A 24,351-nucleotide genomic window follows, 5' to 3' on the forward strand; every position below is an offset into this window, starting at 1 on the left:
TATTTTTTTCTATTATCTCTAAAGTTACGTTCAGAAACAAAAACTATTAGAATAAAGAGGTTAATAGACAGATAAAAAAAGAGGATGAATTGATCGAATGAATCATCCGCGTCATGATTTTATTACACTTCATTAATTAGGTTCATAACACGACAACAATATTTATATTAACATCCAGGGGAAATGCCTCAGTCGAAGCTCAATTCTCGTCAACAGCAATCGATTCATCCTCATCGGAAATCACGTTCAAATCGGTATCCGGAAATTTACCGTCGTCTCCGATGTAGTCATCATTCGACACAACGGACTTGCAGTCCAACTGATCGTCACTCATATTGCCGTTTACATCGTCTTCTCCGGTTTCCTTCTGGGTGTGATTCAAGTCACTATAGATTCGGGGTAAATTTTGCATAACATAGTTCGTGTTCTTAATAATGTCGTACTTATTCTCTTTGAATTCGCTCAGGAACAGCGCCGTATGATCTGTTGGTGGTTTTTCGTCTCCTTCCGATGATGGCAAGGGAGGTGAGCTCAGATTGATTGCAGTGGTAGGCTTCAATCCGTCACGTGGCTTCGGAACACTGAAAGCAGACCCTTGACGGTCGTTCGTTCCGATCAGTTTCGAGTGTTCGTTTTTGACGGCTGTAGTCGAACTGTCCGAGTCCGGAGATGTCAACTCCTTTTTGCGATCGTAGATATGACCGGAGACGCGTAGATCGATGAAGAAATGAAGTGGATCAATCCCGTAGGGTGGATAGAGGGGAGGATACCAAACCGGTGGAGGTGGAGGCAATATCAAATCCGACGGTGGCAAGGAAGCTGACGGTGGCTCCTGGATGAGATTATTGTTCAACGTTGGCTTTTCGTCAGGGGGCTTAGTGTCCGGTGGCGATTTGTAGTTATCGCTAGTGTCGTCGTATTTAGACGTTATATTCCGTGTGAATGCTGACAGTTTGTTAGTCAATTCTAGTGGCTTTTCCGGTTGTCCAGATATTTTCTCTTCGGAGTCCTTACTTTCTTTGAGTGATTCAGGATAAAGACGATGCTGCGACCAGGATCGCTTTCTAGGTCTGCGAGTCGGTAACGATAGAGACTGTGCTTGAGCGTGTTGTTGTTGTTGCTGCTGCTGATGTTGCTGATGATGATGAAGTTGTTCAGCGTTACGAAGACTTTCGTTTCGTTTGTTTGCTACCAACGATCGAAGCATTTCACTAAAAAAGAAATTGTGCGGTCCGATTGCCGGTGAATATAGATAAGGGGGATTGGCAGCCATTAGTTTCGTGACAAATTCCGAATTGCGATAGTCGTTCGGTCCAAGCCGCTGCTTTTGCTGGGGTTGGCTCTGTTGTTGCTGTTGGGGTTGAGATTGTTGAGTTTGCTGCTGGGTTTGTAGTTCCTCTGTCATTGTTGTTCAACTGGAAAAAGGAAATGAAAATTGATTAACTGATTAACATTTATTCAATTCGACAATTTGATCAGCGAGACGAATATCTCGTCCTGTCTATCACATTACAGTTTAAATGTTTCCAGTTAATTTAAATTGAGTTGAAGCAAAACACCAACAACACCGACGAGAGGAAACAGACAAGTAATCTTGTTTCCGCTCCCACATGCATTCAACGGAATGCATTCGAATGCTTTTATTCGACAACATGTTTGAAGAGAAATTTCCATAAATGAAACGGAGCTCATATGAAACTTTTTCAATTTAAATTTAAGCTTATGGCAATCGAATCACAGTGTGTTGATATAATAGAAACTCAGCACACAAATGTTATTCGTCATAATGAGAGTATGATAATATCACCGATTCATTCACTCAAACATTTCCGGAGGCAAAAAATAAAATTTATTCATTGAATACTACCTCATCTCATCACGATAAATCTTCCGTTCCACCTATAGTCTTGTGCTGAAATTCAAAGCAAACAGAACATACTATAAATCTACATTTCCCCTTCCCACGAGATGATATGAACAACGACCTCATTTTCACCCGTAAGGTAAGCTTCCTTTGGTCGTCTTCCAGATTGTGCCGGGACATTTTCTTGGCAGACAGTTCGAAAAGGAAGTCGAGAGGAAAAACAATACTAGATGTACACCAGCCAGTGACACCCAAGCAGACGTTATGTCCCACTCCAACTTCCACGTCCTGGAACACAAATAATGAAGACAGGAACGGCTCCCTTGGAAGGCTATTATTTGCACACCTTAGGGCTCTTGGAGGAAGCTTGACTGAACTGGCTAAGGTGTGTGCTGTGTGATCTAATCGAGAAATAAATCGAAAGTAAATTTGTGAATCCATCTGTCTGTTTGTCATTGTCACCGAAGAATAGATGATAGATGGACTGCACAACTAAGTGAAAAGCGAAATCATTTGGTATGAGATGACACGGAGATTAATGGGATAAGGCCTTTATTTGAATATACTATCTTTTCATATTGATTCAATTAATGATTAGTTGAAAAAAAAGCCGAGTGAAAATGAATAAAAAAAATAATATAAACTATTTGTCTGAGATCGCTATTTGGAACTAATCCGCTAAACAAATAGCCGAAGGCGAAACTTGAAATAAAGTAAAATTAGTCATGTTCACTTTAGTTCAAACCGGTACCCAAAAGGTACTAAAAACCCCCCAATGACTATTATCTGTTGGCAACCAGTAAGCATTCAGAAAAGACATTTCACTTCGATACAAACACAAATATGATGCAAATTACAATAATTTTTCGTCTCCTTATGTTGATATTCGAAGTGGTATGAGCAGTCCAACATAATCTGCTAATATACGGATGAGTCGAAGGTGAAACGTAATAAGAGAAATTAAAATCCCAAAAATATGTTTCTGAAAAAAATCGGACTCGAACCTGCACTCTTAGACAGGCAGATAAGTACGTAGGTTTTTCGTTTCGGGTGGCGTCCTTTATATGAAAAAAAATCGTTTTGATAAATGTTTATGTGTATATTTTCCGATGGGCATTTAGTATTCTTTATATCTCGCAAGCCGAATGGAAGGGTGAGTTTTATTTAGATTATTTATTTATTAACTTATGGTTCCGGAATTACAGGGTTATATGTGCCAGAAATAAACATAATATGCAATCAATTTTCTGAGAAATGGGCGGAACGGTTTCCGCAAGCCTAGATTTTGATGAAAGATCTAAGAATTTTGTCCGGATCCGCCTTTGAATTCGTAATCCGTAAAAAGTGCTACTCAACTATGAGTTGAATCATGCCATTCCTTCTAAATTAAATCTCGAACAAGTAATTATAGACGTAGAAACGGGTCTCAATAACGGTAATCTCACCTTTTCACAAATCAATGACGCCAGAACGATTGTAGCTGAAGTCATTAAAAACCGTTCCAATAAAAGAACAAAATTTAAAAGAGAAAGTATTAATAAAAGAATTGCGGAAAAGCCTGTATTTGATATAAAGGCTGATAAGGGAAATAAAGTGGTTATTATTGACAAAAAAAATTACGATGATCAAATCATCCATAAAATTAATAACGGCCCTTATGGAAAACAAAGAGTCGACCCTCTCCCAGACATTCTTAAACGAGTTGAAAAAACTCTGAAAGATTGCAATCCCAACTTCGATATGAGCCTTAACCACCTCAAGGTCTCCAATCCCACATTACCCAAAATAAAAGGGTTACCAAAAGTTCACAAACCTGGTAATGAAATGAGGGAAAATATATTCAGTGGGGGCTCCCAACCAAAAAATCTCCAAATGGCTAGTAAAAGAATTCAAAACTATGCCCAAAAAATTTTTCAGTCGATCAGTACACAATACGCAAGAGTTCGCTAACCAACATCAGAACTCAGGGGAAATTGAAGAAGATGAAATAATGGTCTTCTTCGATGCAACCGTTTTATTCCCTAATGTACCGGTAAAAGACTCTATCAATTTATTAGAATATTGGTTACTTCAACAACATAGAAACAATTTATGGAAAGGCAAAGTGAGAGCTTACCTAAACCAAAGACATCATATTAACAAGATATCCAGCTCTTAAATTTCCCGAACAAATCATTGGCAACATACTTTTCTGCGAGCATGTCGCCCTCAGGCGAGTCCGTATCGAATCTCGTACATAGAAGTAAGGGAGAGAAATGTCAAATTCGTGCGCGCCAAAATAGCAGCACTGTGCATCCATACTATTGACATGATAGGTTGAATGTGATGCCGCGCGATGGCGTTGCTGAACTGAAGATTGATTTCGCTCCAAGCTGACAGGGTCTGCCTAAACCTAGCTTGCTGTTGTATGGATGTAAACTACTTCATATTCAGAGGCGAATTTTATAAACAATTGCAAGGTGCCCCGATGGGTAACCCATTGTCCCCGTTTTAATGCGAACTGTTCATGGCAAGTGTCGAAGAAAGTTTAGAAAAACAGGGATTATTACCTAATCGATGGTGGAGATACTTCGATGATATTGTCGATGATATTGATTGTTTAACAAGTTTTTTGAAAATTATCAGGTGTACAACTTTTCTTCCGCCATTTTCCGTTTTCCGGCTGAGGCTGGTCAAAATACATAAATGATAATGCCTTTAAAGTGAGTGTGTACAGTGCCTAACGAATTGTCATCGCCGTTTCAGCGACAGTTGTTCTTGTTTTCGTATTATTCACGCTCGAAAATGTCTGTTTATGTGCCCAGTTCTTGCCATTTGCTAGAAGTTTTACTTTTCTGTTACAATTCGAAAAAAATGCAGCTGAAGCGCATCAAATCCTTTCAGAAACTTACGGTGATGCTGCTCTGAGTAAAAGAACGTGTCGGGAGTGGTTTCAACGTTTTAAAAATGGTGATTTCGATGTCGAAGACAAACATAGTGGTGGAAGAGAAAAAACCTTCAAAGATGAACAACTAGAAGCTTGCCGCATCGTTACGAGTGAGTCAGCAAGCCATTTCAAAACGTTTCAAGGCCCTGGGCATGATTCAGAAAGAAGGAAACTGGGTGCCGTACGAGTTGAAACCGAGGGACATCGAGCGCCGTCTATTTGTATGTGAGCAACTGCTTCTGGTTCGTAATTGAGTGTATAAAAATTTAATTGCGATGATAAAGAAGGTGATTGAATGCGTTGAGAAGTAATGTCGCTGATAAAATAAAGCATTGCATCGTCGCGGCGTTCTTTAAGTGTTTGAATATTGATGAGCATGCAGCGTGCTTCATATGGTGGTAAAGGAAATGCTGTCCAGTTTAATTTACGAAGTGCATATAAAAGAAATTGTTTTTTAATAGATTCGATGCGTTCTTCGTGAATAATATTGTATGGATTCCATACTAGGCTGCAATATTCCAAAATAGGTCTGACATATGTATTGTATAATAATTTAATTGTGTATGGGTCCTGAAAGTTAGGACTGAAGCGATTAATAAAGCCCAGCATGCTATTTGCTTTATTGATTATGGTATTGTAGTGTTCCACAAAAGTGAGCTTGGAGGCTAAGATTACGCCTAAATCTCTTACAATTTTTCATTTTTCTACAAGTTGATTTCCTAGATGTATGTTGTTAGCAGAGCTGCAAATTTTAAGTCATGTCAAATGACCTTGACAGACTGACTAAAATCATCGTCAACTGTAATCGGTACGGTCAAAGTGTCTGTCAAATGAGAAACTCGATAGTTCAATGACCAAGTAGAAGTATACTCAGTCAAAGACAGGTGACGCATTTTGTTCTCTCTCTCATTTTCCTATTCGCTGTTGAAGTAAAAAAATTCCATGAGAGTACTAACATAAACATAAATTGATAAAGTTCATTGTTCTTTGTAAAAAGTCATCGGATTTCGGAGTTTATTGGTGTACATGAATTTATTTCAATGTTTATGCTGCTTGATTAATATTTAGTCACATCGTATTCAAGCAGTGACAGGAGAAATGAAGATAATGTCAATCGCATCGGCAATCAACGAGCGTTCTGGTGAGTATAATATCAAGAGAATTTAAGTTATGACAGATCGGCTCTCAGACACTCGATATATGATGATTGGTAGAGCCTGGTTGGCAGCAGTCCAGTGACATAAACTTTCCAATCTTCGTCGTGCAAAGTTGCTCGTTGATAGTAACATTTAGCAGCTCTGGTTGTTAGGCCATCGATCAAGCTCGAAGATCAAATGGTTGTGACTTTTGGTTCCGGAGATATGATGGTATAAGTGACATAACCGACAAAACACGTTGATTTTTACCGCTCTTATATATAAGGGTGCCAATATTTTGGGATCACCTCTAATTTCGTAAAGCTGTAGTGCTCAAAAGTTTAAGCACCTCGAAAAAAGGCCTCATGCAAAATTTGAGCTAAATAGGCCATTGGTAAGGGGTGCTGCCCAGCGGTTGAAGTTTGAAAATTTGCGCTCTTGAAAAAGCACCATAGGGGTACATGAAATTTCCGGAATCAAAAATTTTTTTTTGATGCCAAAAATCTTAAAATTGCATGAAACGTCGAGATTTAGTGTTATCTAAAAAAAAATTTTTGAAAAAATCGACTTTCTGGAGCTTTCACTTTTTCCCCAGAAAGACGATTTAAAAAAAATTGTTTTCGAGATGACACTAAATCTCGACGTTTCATGCAATTCTATAACTATTGGCATTAAACAAAATTTTTCTCAAATTAACGGTTAACGTTCCGGAAGTAGCGTTTGTAAACTCCAAAACGGCTATCACGTCGATTTCTCAGAGATAGTTCTGACCGATTTACATAAGCTAATATTCAAATATAATGTCTTCCAGATCGCAAACAACAATTATCTAGCTTTTTGATCCCGTCCGAGAAATAAGCTGTCAGATAGTATGTAAAATACTCCTTCGCAGTGTCGATCGTTTCCTCGCTCGTGATGTATTTATTTTCGATGAACCATCTTTTGTACTTTAGGAACAGATAATAGTTCGATAAAGCTAAATTGGACGAATAAGAAGAAGGGGAAGGTGCCCTCGTTGATTTTGGTCATGGCGACGATGCTCTTGTGGGTCGGCACTCGGCATATTGTGTTATAACAATGAAATTATATGGCTTTATATGTGGCCACTTCCCAATGATTTCGGACTTCAACAGCTACAAAAACACGCATCAATTTTGCGGTTAGCACTACTTTTACCTTTTTATGGGCTGTAATAAAATTAACCTTTAAAACGAGGGTGTGTTCTCATGTTTGACTTCGTGCATAATATTGCTTTCGGTCACAAATTTATGACACGAAATTCGCGATACAAAAAAAAATTGGGTAAGATAAACGTATCCTTAGTCATCTCAGCTCCATCATTCATCTTATACATTAAAACCATTGATCAGAAAGATTTGCTATCCCTGTTTAATGCATTTAATTATGGGGGCACTTTACGAAAAATCGATGTTTATTTCATTTGATTTAATCGATTATCAGAGAACATAATGGAAAAGTCGCAAAGTCCAACCTCGAACATGATTACTAATCGCAGATATAGTTCTTTGAATTTTCTCTAAAGCATCTAAACTTCAAAAGGCTAATTTATTTTAAAAGCATAAGGCGGTTTGTGGTTTAGGGACGGATGTAGCGTGTTGGGAAAATCGATGCCTTACAAGCAGCCCGCCTGAGTTCGATTCCCAACCCCGCACGTAGGGTCAGAAAAATTTTCTGACCAACCTTAATGTTTAAACCTCTATAATCGAAACAAAATCGAAAAGTTTTTTGGTAGTACTATAAGAAATCAAAACATTGCGAAGAAAAAATCGATTTGCAAGCTGTTCAAAGTTTCAAACAAAAATTCTTTACAAAACAATCGTATCGTTCAACTACACTGAAGTCTTTTTTTATGCGAATTTACGTACCGCATAAAAAAAACCGCATAAAAAACCGCATAGCTCTGAAAATTCGCATAAAAAAACCGCATAACTCTGAAAATTCGCATAAAAAACCGCATAACTCTGAAACTTCGCATAAAAAAGACCGCAGAAGGGCAAACCGCATAACTCAGAAAATTCGCATAAAAAAACCGCATAACTCTGAAACTTCGCATAAAAAAAACCGCATAACTCTGAAAATTCGCATAAAAAAAGTCGCGTAAAAAACCGCATAAAAAAAGACCGCATAAAAAAAGACTTCAGTGTACAAGAGTTTTTAAATCAGAACAAATTGGATCAAATGGGACACGAATCTATTTTTCTTTGGCAAAATGTTAAACAGAAAAGTGTCGTCATTGTCGAGAGATAATTGTCGGCCAACATTAAAGCACAATAAACTTGGCAAGTGCCGTACAGGATCTCGCACTTATCAACCCTTACAGGGAAAACAATCTGCGGTTTACTCTTTCCACACTGACATGCGATAAGAATCGACACGAGCTGCCGAGCAACTGCCGTTTGAAGATCTCGAACGAAAATAATTAACTCCAAATTAACTCTTCCAACAAGCTGTTCCGAGCAGCCGGTGCGATAAAATCGTCGCTGTGCTTTCGTTGAAGTCATCCTCCAACCTACCGCACCGATGGACCGATGGGGAGTTTGGGAGCTCGACGGAAATCTTCCTCCCACCACAGAGGAGGAAAAATCCACGGCAAACAATTCAACTTGCTTGTTTAATTTTATTTCCTTAAGCAAATAATAAGCGGCATGATTTCGGGTACAAATTGAAATTAGCATGCTCACTGTCTATCCAACCGTTGGATTCTGTGTCGGAAGCCGAACACTTTTCGTCCTGACGTTGTCAACATATTACAATCCATGCAGCGAAACTGAATCGTTGTCGCAAGAAGCCACCAATGTTAGGAAGGATGAGTAAGAGTGATGTGGTGTGAAGTGGATGAGGAGCGCAGAAGGATTTCAACGACGACGGTCTTCGTCGCTGGAAAAAGTGGGTGGAGATTTCGAAACCGAGATGAATACTCCCACAGCTTGCTCCACTTTTTGTGACTTTTTTTCCTTCGTCTGTTTAGTTCACTAAAACCACTACCAGTATCTGGGAACGGTGTTTGAGAAACGAATTCAGCTGAAGCATCTACTTGCTAAAATAAGAAGAATGGAAACAAGGATAAAAAAATCGCGATACCTATAGTTTTTTTTTAATTTCGATGGAGGTCCCTTGGTCCTAACGTAGATGAGCTATTTCAAATACTACAATTCTTTTTTATGTACGATGAAATAATAACGTAATTTGGACCAATTTTGATATACTGTATTAGATCGTGTTCAGGATTGTAGATCACGCTTAAAACTCAGTTAGAATTGGCATGAGCATTAGATACCGCCCGTGTGTTGCCACTCCGTTATTGATCAGAATCTATCAGGCTGGCAAAATGTTTTTCTGAAACAACTTGCTCGGGAATAGCACGTAGTTTCACATTGTGTCGACTGCATTGATTCCTGCATGCTGATCAATACCGACGCCGGCCACGTCCGAATACTTGAGAAGGAAGGATTGTTAGTACAATGCATGTTGCTACTAGAAACCGAGGAATTCTCTGCATTTTCACGTGGATTACAGGAAGGGGTTTAGTGCTTTGGGTAGCCGGCTACCGAGAATACGTTGCAATTTTATCGCGTTTTGTATTTATATGTGCTTTCTAATAAAATACGAAATTTCTTCCGAAACTCGTAAAACTCCGGACAGCCGGCTGTCGGGAGCAGAGCTTAAAATTGTCACGCATTCTCAATGAAAAAATCCAATCCAACTGCCACATTTTCAATATTTTACTGTCTCGTGCGTAAATGACCGACACCAGAACAAACAAAGAGAGACGAAGCATTTTCGTTTCTCATTAAAAAAATGAGAGAGAATAATTGTCCACGTCACTTTTTCCTTTATGACAAGACGAAACCAAACTAACGTCTTCAGGGAGCATCAGCAGAATTTCAATTCTCATTCTTTCATCGATGTATTGAGAATCTGTGACGCTTGGCTATAAATACTGACTAAAATATGACAAATCGAAGAAATTACATCCCACAACCTCTTTGGAAACCAAAACTACTACAAATTCGAGCACCAACAGGTAAAAGTTATTGTGAATCCTTTTTCTGTCATTTTCGATTCGCACAGCTTCGGTTGAATATCGACACTGTATATTATGGGATTTTCACTGCAAACTGCAAAAAACTGAAGGGCAAATGAAAGAAAAACACCATTTTGAAACTACTCTCCCGCTTATGTCATTGACTGGACATGGATTCCGTTTTCATAGTTGGCAAGCGAGGCTGGAAGTGACAGTAATTTCACGTCATTTTCGTCTGTTTTGAGTAAATGAAAATGACTTTTATTAGCTCTGGTCGGGAGGTTCGTTATCAATTCATACACTTAATTCATTGTGTTCTGTTTTTTTTTATTTACATAGACAGCCATAATACTGGCAAGATATCACTCGATCATCATCAATCGAACAACAATGCCTTACGCGATACGAAGAAATGTCGATGTCTACTCTCTAACTAAAATAATAAAATACCAAATAGATCCTCCTCACAGTCCAAACTAGATTTACATACATCATAGTAAAATATGATCGCAAGAAGTATCTGCACGGTTATAAACTTCACACACGCTTCTTCAACTTAGCGTTTAACTCGAAGAAAAATAGTTCCCTTGATTAAACGTTCCCCGAATAATCGACGAAGTTAGGTTTAGAACGATTTTTAGTTAGGAGACATATAAAGCGGCCCTAACACGCTTAGTTTTCCGGACAGTATTTCGTAAAGTGAACAATTGACTGAAGTGGCTGAAGAGTTCATCTGGCCAAACGTCCGTTTTTTTTTACTGAAGCTCTCGATCTCAATTTTAGCCGGTTAATTGATCAGTTCTTCAGTTAATTGTTCACTCCGTCAGTTTTCTATTGATCAAAATAATGTGCCTCCATGAAAACAACTGATGAAACTGACAAAACGCAAAACTGAATAGTCACCACACACGCTCAGTTCAGTTCTTATTCCGTCCCAGGTTCATTTGGACTGTCCGGAAAACTGAAGGTGTATGGGCCACTTAATAAGGCATTGCAAATAAGAAAAAAAAGATCTTTAAAGAACAATCTCACCGGTATTCTGTTTTTAAACGCGAGATAAATCACACGATTGACTTGTAAACTTTCACACATTCCATATAAATTTGTTAACACCGACAATGATATGCAGATGGCGCTTGCTTTACATCGTTTAATTTTGGGCGGTAAATTCACAGTATCCGTAGCTTGAACATTTTTCAGTTTCGCCAATTAGCATTGTTCAATAAATAACTCTTTTCACTAATCAACACACACTTGCCACAGCTGGACTATCACTCAAAATCAATTGTTTCGACGTATTACTTTACTATAAGTTGTTTTTTTTTTATTTAAAAGATATTTTATTCAGGCCTATTTGCGTACAAGCTTTACGTGGCCGATTGAGCTAAGTTTTTAGATATTTTTTTGTATTGGATCTTGTTGTCACCCGTTTTCTAGGGGGAGAGGAGCTTCCATTTCCCTCCTGCGAGGATTGAGGGGCAGTTTGTTCGCGGTTCGTCTCGTCATCCATTGCCGCATCGGTGGTATTGTTGTTGATTTCGTTACTAGTTGCTGTAGATGCGTCTTGTTGTACATTGTTTGCAGTTGCTGGTTGGTTGGATGGTAAGTTGTTAACTGCAGCTGGTGTACTTTGTTCTATAGGAGATACGTTGGATGGCTTACCGTAGTGAACAGCTTTTTGACAATATTGACATGTGGCCATCTGATTGTCATAGGTAACAAGTGATTTGCATGGGATTCTTGTATCCTGACCGAATGTCACATAAGAAGGTATAGGCCTTCTCAAGCGCATGCGTGACCATCGTACGCCATTTAGAATACCGGGGAAAATTTTTTCCACTTTTCTTTTTCGATAGAAAGAATCTCTCCGTATTGGGACATAGTTTTGCGAATATAAGGATCGATGACGCTTGAGGGAAGATCATGCACACGCACTTCAATAGCACTATCTTCCATATATACTGGAATGTTGTACTTGATATTTTCATGCTCCACATAGTGCACATTATTATTGTCTTTAGCTAATTGAATTGCATCCAACTCTTTATAGAACTGGATATAAACAACATTATTCGTCTTATTGCATTAAAGTAAATACACACGTTTGATGTCAAGATGCATTTGCTCCTTAAGCAAACCTTCAAGTTCTCGTATCGAAGGTCGAATTTTGCACTGCTTGAAGTCAACAATTACCGTATTCTTTCGTGTCGGCGGTAGCTTTTGTTCGTTTGGTTCATTCATTTTCGAGGTCTATTGTTCACTACACAATACTGTACTTGGTTTCTTCTGTCCCCAACGTAAGCGGTTTTGTTTTATCGACTGACTTGAATGTGAAAGCGAATTGACTATAAGTTGTTTGATACACATTGAAATTAGACTTTTTAAGAGCAACACTCCCGCATCATACTCCCAGTGATGCCAAGTCTCGATCACGATCACGATTAAAACTCAGTTAAAGGGGAAAAATGGGCATAGATCGGAAGAACACGATTCGTGCGGACATTGAAACTACTTTTCAAAGTTTCTACGTAATGCCAGTGTTTTATGAAAGTTTGCGTTAACCAACAGAGTTCGTAGTTACATATAGAAAAGTAAATATTCTCCTGGAAGCTACTGACGCACTTTACCAGTATATGACATTTTTGCGTACGAAAAAAAAGTTTTATTGGCAAGTATTAAATGCCGTAGTAACCAGGTGCCGTCCCGTCTCTGCGGTAACATTTTCGCAGTTTTCTTTATATAATTGCCTTTGCATGTCTATTTTTTAATCTGTTTTCCCCGTTAGACACTGATCAAATTCTCAACGTTGATTGGCAAGTATTGTTACTGTATTACTTTAACATAAAGAAAAGTTCTCGATAAAGACCCGTGATGAACACATCATCACATCCCACATCACATCACTTGAAGTCGACTTTTCGATGGTCGGAAAACGACATTTTGGGAAAAGCGGCCACAATATAAAGCAATCGTCACGACGAAGTAATTTTGCCTCATGACAAAGCCAAATCCCACGATTCGAAAGTCGTAAAAACTTATTTGGAAACGCTAAAAAGGGAAATTGTAGCTCACCTACCATATTTACCGGCGATTGCTCTATCCGATTTTTATTTGTTGCTATCAATGGCACTGGGCTTGTCAGAACAAGACTTCGAAAACTACAATTCGGGTTTTCATGAGTTGTAGTTTTTTCGGTCTTCAACAACACGTACTAATGTCACCTGATACACCAGCCACTCTTGACCCTCGTCTGTAGGTATAATTTTACGGGAGCTGGTTATTTTCGTTTCGCCTATTACCATTTCGCCGAATGGGTCATTTAGCCGAAAGTCGTTTCGCCGAAAGGGTAATTTCGCCGAAAGGGTAATTTCGTTTACATCACATAATGAATTAGAAAATTGCAAGTTCTGATTATTCATCAAAATTATCTATTGTCTTCTGTATGATTGATGTGGCGCAGCCACATAACCAAAGCTAAGATGGCGACTCCAGCTGAGTTGGCCACCGACCCGCCGTCGGAAGCGGCGGCCTCTTGTATACAAACCTGTAACCGCCTTGTTTGTCCGGTCTTTTCAAAGCTAGGTTTCTTTAATTCAGTTAGGTCCGAACAAGCGGTAGCGTGGTCAGATAGCACACGAGCAAAACGATATGGCGAAGCCGCATTCGATATTTTTTTCATTTTCACTCAGTTATCGGGAAAAACCGCAAACATTTGCCTGGTGGATACTCTGATAAAGCCGACAAGTTTTCTCTGGAATTCCGTTCCGAAGATGATGAGATAAAAAAAATAAAAAAGAAAACAAAAAATTCATTCAAGTCTTTCTGAATTATTTCAGAAGTACGATTGTAGTTCAACAAAACGGGGGTAAACATTACCACTTTTAATTTATCTTCATTTCAAATCAATTTCAATCACGATATGAAGACTATTGAAGAATTCGGCGAAATGATCCTTTCGGCGAAATGGCGTTCGGTGAAATGACATTCGGCGAAATAACCCTTTCGACGAGATGGCTTTCGGCGAAATGACCCTGATCCTAATTTTACTTAGTATTAAGCAATATATCTGTTAGATTTTTTGTAATCTGTTGATATAAAAAGATGAGGAGGTTTTATGCCTGCTGGAGAAATTTCAGTTTCAGTGGGCGTCTCCCTGATCCCAAATGAAAAACTAGAAGAATAAATAAATAAATGGCCAAAACTAGAATCAATTCGTTTAAAGACTCTAAAGAAAGCAGATTTCCTTCAGCGCTGTATACAGGCTCTAGCAGGAAGATATCGAAAAGTAGTGGATGAATAATATTTTAAGTAGCGCTATTGTAATGATACTCGCAAAAAATTTCAAATAATTGCAAAAAAATGCTACGAATTCAATTTAACACTTGATATAAGTCGATTATAATCATTGGTAATCAGCCTTCTTTCGGTATGCGAAACCAAGTTTACTTGAAGATACGAATGATTTCGAAAAATGCAGGAAAACTTAATAAACTGTCATCCCTGTTGTATGTACTTCAATCCCTGGAATTTTCTACGTAATATAGACAAATATTGATAGGTCGAATATGCTTTGGAAATTTCAACACAGAATTTATCGATAAAATATTTATTGTCAATGTTAAAATTCTACATAACTTGAAGCCAGGAAGTAGGTAAATCTTCATTCTTCTAGCTGACAGAATCGTCGAATGAATAATCCTACTCAAATTCCGATCCATTCTGATTAATTCAAATTATTCAAATTTGTGCAAAGATACTTGAAGAAAATTACCATCAATTTTCACGTGGCTCGGCAGCTTTCCAAAGTGTGATGAGTAGAGCTGAAATTTCAAACCCTCATCGAAAAGAAGCGAATAAAAAAAAGCGAAAGAAATGTCAACCGAAGTGTAGCGTCATGCCGGTTGATTCCGCGAAATGTGAGGGTGATTTATGCGCTGTTGGCTGAAAATTGATTTTTTTAAATCTCCGGGGAAAATCTGAAAAACAAACATCGCTCCAATTATGCTCGCTAAGCGTCAAGCAACGTGCAGCGGTAGAAGAAGGAGATCACCATGGGACAAGTGGAAAGTAGATGGAAAACCACCAGAAGCAAACCGCGCTTGCAATTACCGACCGAAGTTTTTCCAGTTGCAGAAGATTTTCGCTGTAAGAAGAATCCACCAACTTGTTGTTTTGGAGGTGGTAAGAGTGGAAAGAATAAAATTTATGATGATTAAAAAGGGGTTTTCGTCGACACTGCTGGCTTCCCTCTGCCTTGGTGGACTTCGCGAGGGAAATTATTTCTTGAAGGAAAATAAGCGTTCTTGTTTTTTTCTTCTGTTCTTTCGAAACTAGCTGATATTTGATGCGAGAATCGGGAGTGGTGTCATCAAGCGAGCCAGCACCGATTATTTATCATGGGAAATAAAATCCCCGCAGCTTGAAACCGTTTGCGGAGAAATAAATCTGGAAATGTCTCGCAGCAGTTTTTATTTGAGTTTTATTAGTTTTCTGCGCGCCATATGAAAACAATGCAAAATTATCTAGAGGTATTAAAAAGTTTCGTAGTTGTCGGGAACAATCAAGAACTAGTTTTTCGAAACGCTACTTCAATTTTCCACGAGCTTCTTGTTTAAATAAGATAATCAATCTTATAGTTTATATACATATTTCGAGAACCTACATCATTTTTCAATCTAATTTTATTCTAACGAGTCTCAAATGTAAATTTCATTCCCCTCTGAAAAGGTATTTAACGAAAATTTAATTCAATTACTTCATCATCGTAAGTATCATTCTCAACCTTCCTTTTTCTGTCCACAGCATATCCGTCATCGTGCCATCATTGCACCGGTTAAATCCGCAACAATGCGGTGACCGTCACTCACATCATCTACACATCTCATCAGTGCCTTCCAACCCCGCTCGGTCCGATATGATTTAAATCCACCGACGGAACAAAAGTGCTCATCATACTGTGCCACAGGACTGACTGGAACCCCTTGTGCTGTGCCAGCACGCGGTGTGTCCTATAATATAAAACCACGTGCTGTTGATCAATTTTGATCCCCACCCTTCAGCGGTGAGGGCAAACGAAATGGAAGGGAAACACGAGGATTGGTGGTGGAAAAAAGGGGTGCAAAAGGTTGGCTGAAAATATGCGTGCGTGTGGTTGCGATATTGCCTACTTCACCCCGCGAAAAGTGTAAACAATGATCTCTCGATTTCTGCACCGGAAAGTTTCGCATGAAGAGGAATCGTAGTAGACATCCGCTTCTGATTCTGAATCGCAGCAAAGGGTTACCATGTGAACGATTTATGATATTTCAATTATGGCCGGTAAGTTGAGTATTCATACCCAGGCGATGATGGAGTTTTTCGAAACGAAAATTACACTGAATAGTTGGAATAGTAGATAGTCTTCAAAAAGTATACAACATTTTGCTTAATTTAGGTCAACTAATCTATATCAGCCCATATCAACGCATGTGTAGATTCAGTTCAATTTATTTCTATGTTTGGATGCAGTATCTCAGTTAACCCATCAGTATTAACGTTTTCAATATATGACGTTAAGCGTTCGTGAAATTTTATATGATCACAGCTGTCTGAATGAAGATGATAGAACAGGAAGGTTGCTACTAAAATAACGAGCATTTTTTGCCGCTAAATTGTTTTCTAAACATTCTGCCCTTTAATAAAGTTTCGGTAGCCACACCGCAGCTCATTTTTTTAAATTTATTTCAATAGTTTTCTGTACAATCACAACTATTGAACAAAAAACAACATACGATGCTGAAACGATCTTGATTTTCTAAATGACTGAAGTATAAAATATTTAATTTAAAGCATAGGCAAAGATAAATTTATTATTTGTATTTGGCTGACGTCAAATGTTAAATTTTGTTTCGGAAAAAAATGCTTCAAAGTTCTTGTTCGATTTTGTCAATGAAAATGTTTTTAAGCAATTTTTGTAATGCAAAATCTCTGTTTGGTATTATTCAATCAATGTTCTTTTTTCGTCTTTTTTGTATTAAAATGTTCTTGAACGGGTTTTCTAAACCAAGTTGAACTTATCCGTTTTTTCAATCAACCGTTACTTCCGTTTGAAAATCCGTTTTAAATATTCCTGAAAAACGAATATGAATCGGCAATACGTACAGATCAATTGTAATGCACGGCTTTGTATACGTATATTTACTTTAATGGTAGCAGTCACCTCTACCATCTACCAATATGTTTGTCTTGCATCTGAACGCGTACGTACAAATTATGCTGGAAAGGGTGCACCGAAAAATGATTCGACAAGGAGGGACATTGTGCCATTGTGTGGCGGTAAGCCTGAAGGGGAGAGTACATATATGAGCGATAACACGCATGTTAACCCCATCTATTAGAATGATATCGATGTCAGTGTTCTCATATAAATCAATGTCAGCCGCTGTGACGAACCGGCTGTACTCTGGTCGCGATTAGGTTGTTGATGTAAAAGGGTTATGAAATATGCAATGATTGATGGAAGGGGAGTGGATGCGTAGTCTGGCAGTTTTCCCACAAATGTTTCTATTGGAATATTTTCAAATTGCAATTGTATGTTTCAGGATTGATTTGGTTTGTTGGTGTTTTCATCACAACTCTACTACTTGAAAGGTAAAATATATGCTTGAGATCAATTATCATTACTTGCTTACAGGATCTCATAGCTAAATCATGTATTCAATAATATTTAATTGGTATCAACTTGGACAACTCATACCATGCAAATCTCAGTGAGTTAGAGGCAAGAATACACATACATCGACATTCTTTTATATTCGTGATCTTCAATTTTACATGCGTCAAATGCATGAACAAAAAATACTACATGACTGATAACAATCAGAAATCAATGATCAATGAATAGAGTAATAACAACATTCCTTTTGTAGGATTTAACCATTTTTTTTCAACAGCCTTCGCAAGTCTGGGCTTGAACATAAGACAACAGGGTATTGATCACATTCATATATTCATATATATTCATAAAATTTAAATCTAGGCTTCATTTTAAACGTACAGCTGTAAATATCTTGTAATTTTCCTTATTTTATTTGGCGATATCTTTCCCCGTCGAAGTGATTGTTTATGAACCCTGGATACACTATTACACATAAAAAAAACAAAATAAAAAACCGAAGACGGAACGTGTGCTCTGAAGTGCCAAACGAGCTCACATGAAACGAAAAAAATGTGTTCATAAAACAATGCGCCGGTACACAAGAGCATCGGAACCATGGTAAAAATCAACGGGTTAGAGCTTCAATTGCTTTCTCACATACCTAACTCGCTTGATTCGGATCCCTCGGACTATTCTCTGTCATCAAGCCTACCTATATCAAAAACTTATACAATTAGTAACATTATTTATAGACGAACAATCCATAAGAAATATTCTATACTATCCTGATGTTTTGCCGTGTGTGAACTGGTGGAGCAATTTATCTGCACAATTGTGCTGCTCGCTCCTTTTCAAAAGCGTGAGATCTTCGGGATTTCTCTTCCGTATGTCTTACTTCGATAACCTTCTTTTATACCGATACAGTTCTACAGTAGCAGATGTTTTGTTCTCTTCTTTCAATGCTCTTGCAATACATGTTTAAGTTCAAAAAAAGTCGAATTTACTGCTAGCTAGATTATATAAACCATTTTACAAACCACTGAGCTATGTATGAGCTTTCAAAATTATGACTGAAAGTCTAACGCGGAAATGAAATGTCGCTTACAACATAAAAACCGTCGGCTCGGGTACGGTCAATTTTGAATTATTTGTGATTAAGTCATATAAGTGAAAATGTTATCAGAAATTGATGATTATATTTCCGATGGAATGTAGCAAAAATGATGTTTATACGTTATATACAACAAGAGATATTCACGATCAAATACTTAACACTCTCTCAGAGGGTTAATCTTGATAAGGCGCCCCATGGTAATTCACGACAACACCGTTGACAAGATGTTTGACAGGTCTCTGAGAAAATCGAATGCACTTTTTTTCATTTTATTTGCACATTTTACCTTGTTACACCCGAGCCGAATGTTAGATCTTCAATAACAGCCTATGGGACCAAGAGACTTTTCAATCGAATCTAAGATAATGAAAATCGGTTCAGCTGTTTCTAAAAAAATTGAGTGATTTCCGATTGTGAGTACACGATCACTTTTTTTCGATACTTGCGGCATTGTCAAAATCTGGAACGAAGATCCGGTATACCCAAAATCAATGTATTTGGTCATCAACTAACCGAAACAGTCTAATTCAAGAATTATACGGCTATTTGAACGTATTTGATTGAATTTTTCTGTGTCATGTATAAAAACACACCCCTGAAAATGAAGTTTTTTTACTTATCAGTCTGTAATTCCGAAACTGGAAATCGTATCCGGTTGAAATTTGGTACGGTTATATGGGGTTGTGAGACCTTTCATTTGAACCTACGCTTGTGAAAATTGGACGAGCGGTCTCTGAAAAGATCGATTGTACGTTTTTAGTTAATTTTGCTCATTTTACCCCACAACTCCCGAACCGGAAGTCGGATCCAGATGAAATTCAATAGCACCCTTTGGGACTATAAGGCCTTTAATTTGAATCCTAGTAGAAGAAAATAGGTTGAGCGGTCTCAGAGAAAATCGAGTGCACTATTTCTTCATTTTTCTGCACATTTTACCCCGTTACTCCCGAACCGGAAGTCCAATCCGGGTAAAGTTCAATAGCAAGTGAACTTTCATTTGAATATAAGTTTGTGAAAACCGGTCTAGCCATCTCCGAGAAAATAGAGAGCACATTTTCACACAATTTTTTACAGTTACATACACACACGCACAGACAGACGTCAGTTAGCTGAATGAAACTGAGTCAATTCAGTTTGGCGTCAACCGTGTTCATGTCGAACAAGTGCGGTTTGAACTGATTTTTATTTATTTATTGATTGTTGGGTATATTTAAATTCTGTGCATCGTAACGATGATTTGGTTGATGTTTTTAAAAGTTTTGGCTGAATCCAGTTATTTTGTAGTCCATCAGATTACGTGGAAAGTGAAATTCTTATTGCGTCTCGAAAATGAATATTCTGTGCTAGGCTATGCAGAACACATAATTTCCGACTTGAAATTCTTAAGGAGTTTTTGAAACATACCTAAATATTGATATTTATATTTCTATTCCATTTCATAAAGCTTGCTTTATTTAGAATTGGAACAAACTTTTGCTCATATTGTGGCACTCCTGGTGCACGGATTTGGAAGTTCTTGGCGCCCACGTGTCGGGAATTTGGTCAGCTTCACATATGATTTTTGACATTCCGCAATTCGACTGTACTTTGTAAACAATCAACATGGAAGCCAAAAAAAGGAAAAAAATTGTGCACAGTTATTTGGAAAATCCATTGTGGCCTGCATCTAGGCTAGCTAAACAGCTGAAATTGCCCAGAAATACCGTAAGGCACGTTATCAAACGGTATAAGGAAACATTGGCGACGATTCGGAAGCCTCAAGCCAATCGTCGGAGTGGAACTGTCGACCGGAAAGTGCGTGGTAAGATTTTGAAGACGATTAAGAGGAATCCTAATCTGTCGGACCGGGATTTGGCCAGAAAATTCGGTTCTGCCCATAGTACCGTGAGAAGAACTCGATTTCGGGAAGCAATCAAGTCGTATCGAGCTAGCGAACAGCGAAATCGAATCATAAAACAGAATAGTGTGGTCAAAATTCGTGCTCGGAAACTATATGACCAGGTGCTGACCAAGTTCGCCGGGTGTCTTCTGTTGGACGATGAAACCTATGTCAAGGCTGACTTCGGGCAAATCGCAGGTCAAAAATTTTACTTGGCAACGGATCGTGGGGATGTTCCAGCCAAATTTATATTTGTTTTTGTCGACGAATTTTTCAAAAAAATAATGATTTGACAAGGCATTTGCAGCTGTGGCAAAAAAACGAAAGTTTTCGTTACAAATAAGACAATGACATCGGAACTATACCAAAAAGAGTGTCTCCAAAACGAATTTTGCCGTTCAATCGATCCCACGACCATCTCGTAATGTTTTGGCCAGATTTGGAAAGCTGTCATTACAGCAAAGTCGTTCAAGAATGGTATGCAGAGAATGGGGTCCAGTTTATTCCGAAAAACCTTAACCCATCCAACTGCCCCCAGTTCCGCCCTGAGAAATACTGGGCAATCATGAAGAGGAGACTCTAGGCAAAGGGAAAGGTTGTCAAAGACATCAATCAGATGATGACCTGGCGGAATAAGATAGCTAAAACGATGGAAGAAAAAGGTGTGCGCCGCCTAATAAGCCGTGTTACAGGAAAATTTAGATAATTCTTTCGAAACCGTGACGAATAATTTTATCCGTATTTTTTATTAAAAGTATGAAGAAAACGCTACATTTGTATAAAAAAAAGATTTTGAATTCAATAATAAATAACTGAAATACAGGCAAATATAAACACATCCAATTCTATCTGAAGCAAGCTTTATTACTTATTAAAAAAAGAACGTCATTATATGCAGCGGAACAATCAAATAGCCTTCAAAAAAGACTCTAAAATCAGTTTCAGCATAAATTATTTGATACAGCAAGACGTCAAGTTTCGAGACAGTACCTCACCTTATCACAAAATATTGAAACCAACAGAGAATCCATTAGAGCATGGTTTCATTTTCTAGGGAATTCACAACGGTATAGATAACATGGGTAAAAACCTAGTTGTAATAAATGTTTAACTTCAATTTTCAAAATACTTCCTCTCTAGCCCCGGTCTTCCCTACAATGAATGGAATCTTATTACTAATACAGATTTCTATGTCCATTTTTTAGGTTAGCATAGAAATTCCGCCACAATTATTTTCAAATATTGTCGTTGTGTAAGACAGGCTCTCTTTGCTATTAGGCTCTTGTGGTCGTATAACTATTGAATTCAAGCTAGACTCTTATAAAAATTGAAAATCACACATGACATAAAACAAAGCATGCCGTATTTTTAGGAAAATAGATTTTACATCACATCTATTAACATTTAAATCCGAGCTTTCTGACTACTTTGATGTCAAATTCAGTTAAATTAGATATGGAATTACTAACATAACATATTTTTGTAACTTTTGCTATGTAAATTTAGATTAATTGAAACGCTCCTTTTTTCCTCCGCATCTATTGAGACGAAAATTTACATGATTTTTGTTCTCTGTATATAAAACAATGAAATGATAATTTGCTTATAACATCCAAACAGAATGCGATTGCTTCAAATTCTGATAGAATTTCAAACATTGATGAGTTTAATCAAAGCAATGAGGTAGAAACAGGTGAGAAAAGCATGGTGGTGTTCGTGAAATGTGTTTGGTTTCAGTAAACCAAGTAACGTCATAAGCACGTGTTCGCTATCGTCACACTATTCGATTTAGTTTCCGTTTGCTAAAGGCGTGCTTATTTAGCATGTATATCATAAATATAAAACATTTCTTAATTGTTTACAAAGTTCTGGTTACTAACACTAACAGGTCACTCTACACCACCTGTTTATACCTCATTGAAATCAAAGCATATGTTACAAAAATAGGATGCTAAGATCAGTGTCAGAACAATCAGATGAATGTAAATAGAGCATCACCATCTACGACAGCTTTGTTGTTCCAATTTTTTTTCCAGAAGTAAGCAATTGAAATACGGAAACTAAATTGAAAGATCAGATTATTTGAAAGCAAGAGATTTTTGCCCAATATGTCATTACAAGAATTACGGTTCAAATTCAATTATATTTTTATATCGAATTTTGAAAAAAAAAAAACTGCATTATGTGTGATATTTGAAGTAATTTAAAATAATTATTCATTTTTTCATCACTGTCAATGACAAACCAATCGAAACGGAAGATAATCAGATAGAAATATTTGGTAAATATACATAGTTTTTCATGCTCGTATTTGGAGCACGAAATCGAATATAAAATTGATTCAAATTTTATTCATATTGAGTCTATTTTGACATTTAATTGAATTGGAAATTGACGTGTCAGTGAGCACTCCATTTATGCGCATCTTATAAGAAGTAAAATTACAAGTTTGTTTCGATCAGTGTAGATTATTTGGTGTGTTTAGAACGAAATTGATATTTTTCAAGAGTGAAGTAATAAGAAGAGAATTATCAATCACAACGGGCTCGATTGTAAGTATTGGCTTCACTATTATTGAAAAAATGATAGTAAAATATGAGCAACACTCTACAAGACAAGAATTTTTGAGTTTGTATTGTATTAGCAAAGATCAGTAATTCTTCTTTTCCAGCAAATCTTTCTTTACTTTTATTATATTTTTTGTTTTTAGTATGCATAAATTGAAATTTTACTACTATGAATACATTGAATTTTTACTACTTGAATAATTTTCAAGATTTGCATGTTATTGATTTATTGAACTACTTGAACATGATATTAAACAACTATACTCACTATATTTATAGAAACGGTTATGATTCAAAGTGGCTTTCAAAATTGAATGGTTAAAGTGAATTTTCGAATTCGAAAAACAGGAACTGTGACATATTCTTTCGATAATGAGTTTTAATGCATATTAATCATTCAAAACCTGTGATTGTAAACTCTATTGTGTTGTTTGTAGTCACTGAACTGTCAGAAATGTTATTTTTTGTAATTTGATTGTACATTTTTCTAAGCACATAAATTCCACTTGTAACGAAATTACTAACAAAAATTAAACACTTTAGATCATAAAACACAACACTTAAATATGAACAAATTTCTGTAAAATCCAATTGTGTGGACATCATCTATGTTAACTAACCTTTTCCAACGTTTGCAGCGTTAAACTTATTTTCCGCCGCTTGTCACTTGTCGCGGTATGAAAATCACTTTCTACAAGTCAAACTGAGCACTCACAGGCCACATCCTTCGCACATCATCTCAACGGGAACCACTTGTTTCTTCCTGCGAGTACAATACAGTACTGAGTGGCCTCACGTTGGCCACCCCCCAATACAACTCTCAACCACGCTGAGTAACTTCTATATCCTTTCCAGCCACACTCGCTCAGTATCACTCGTTCCCTCGGATTGCCAGCGGCCAACGGAGCCCGCAAAAGTTTGCACCAGTGATCCGTTTCGATGCACAGTTTAAAATGAAATGAATCTCCGGCTCAGACTTAAAAACCAACAAACCAACCGTCAGCTATTCTATCCTACCACCAGTAATCACGCTGAATACCGCAGCTTCTACCACACTCACACAGCGAGGATCCTATTATTGCCAGGATCCGAATCCGACAAATTTCTGCGCCACCCACCTCACCGTCCAACTCCTTGACGAAGGAGGAAAATCTCGCCGGCAAACAAAAAAGCGGTAGCACATA

The 24,351-nt window shown here is 37.6% G+C and overlaps 1 protein-coding gene across 1 annotated transcript; it reads right to left on the bottom strand.

Moving 5' to 3' along the window:
• Positions 1-89: 89 nt before the first annotated feature.
• Positions 90-24,132, bottom strand: LOC131428352 (integrator complex subunit 3 homolog). The gene is made up of 2 exons (XM_058592254.1): positions 23,788-24,132; positions 90-1,415 (listed from the first exon to the last, which is right to left on the bottom strand). Exon 2 carries the CDS (start codon positions 1,403-1,405, stop codon positions 200-202), a length of 1,206 nt encoding a protein of 401 aa, XP_058448237.1. The 5' UTR covers positions 1,406-1,415; positions 23,788-24,132; the 3' UTR covers positions 90-199.
• Positions 24,133-24,351: the final 219 nt, after the last annotated feature.

This window comes from Malaya genurostris, chromosome 2 (assembly GCF_030247185.1).
Source record: "Malaya genurostris strain Urasoe2022 chromosome 2, Malgen_1.1, whole genome shotgun sequence".
Classification (NCBI taxonomy): Eukaryota; Metazoa; Arthropoda; class Insecta; order Diptera; family Culicidae; genus Malaya; species Malaya genurostris.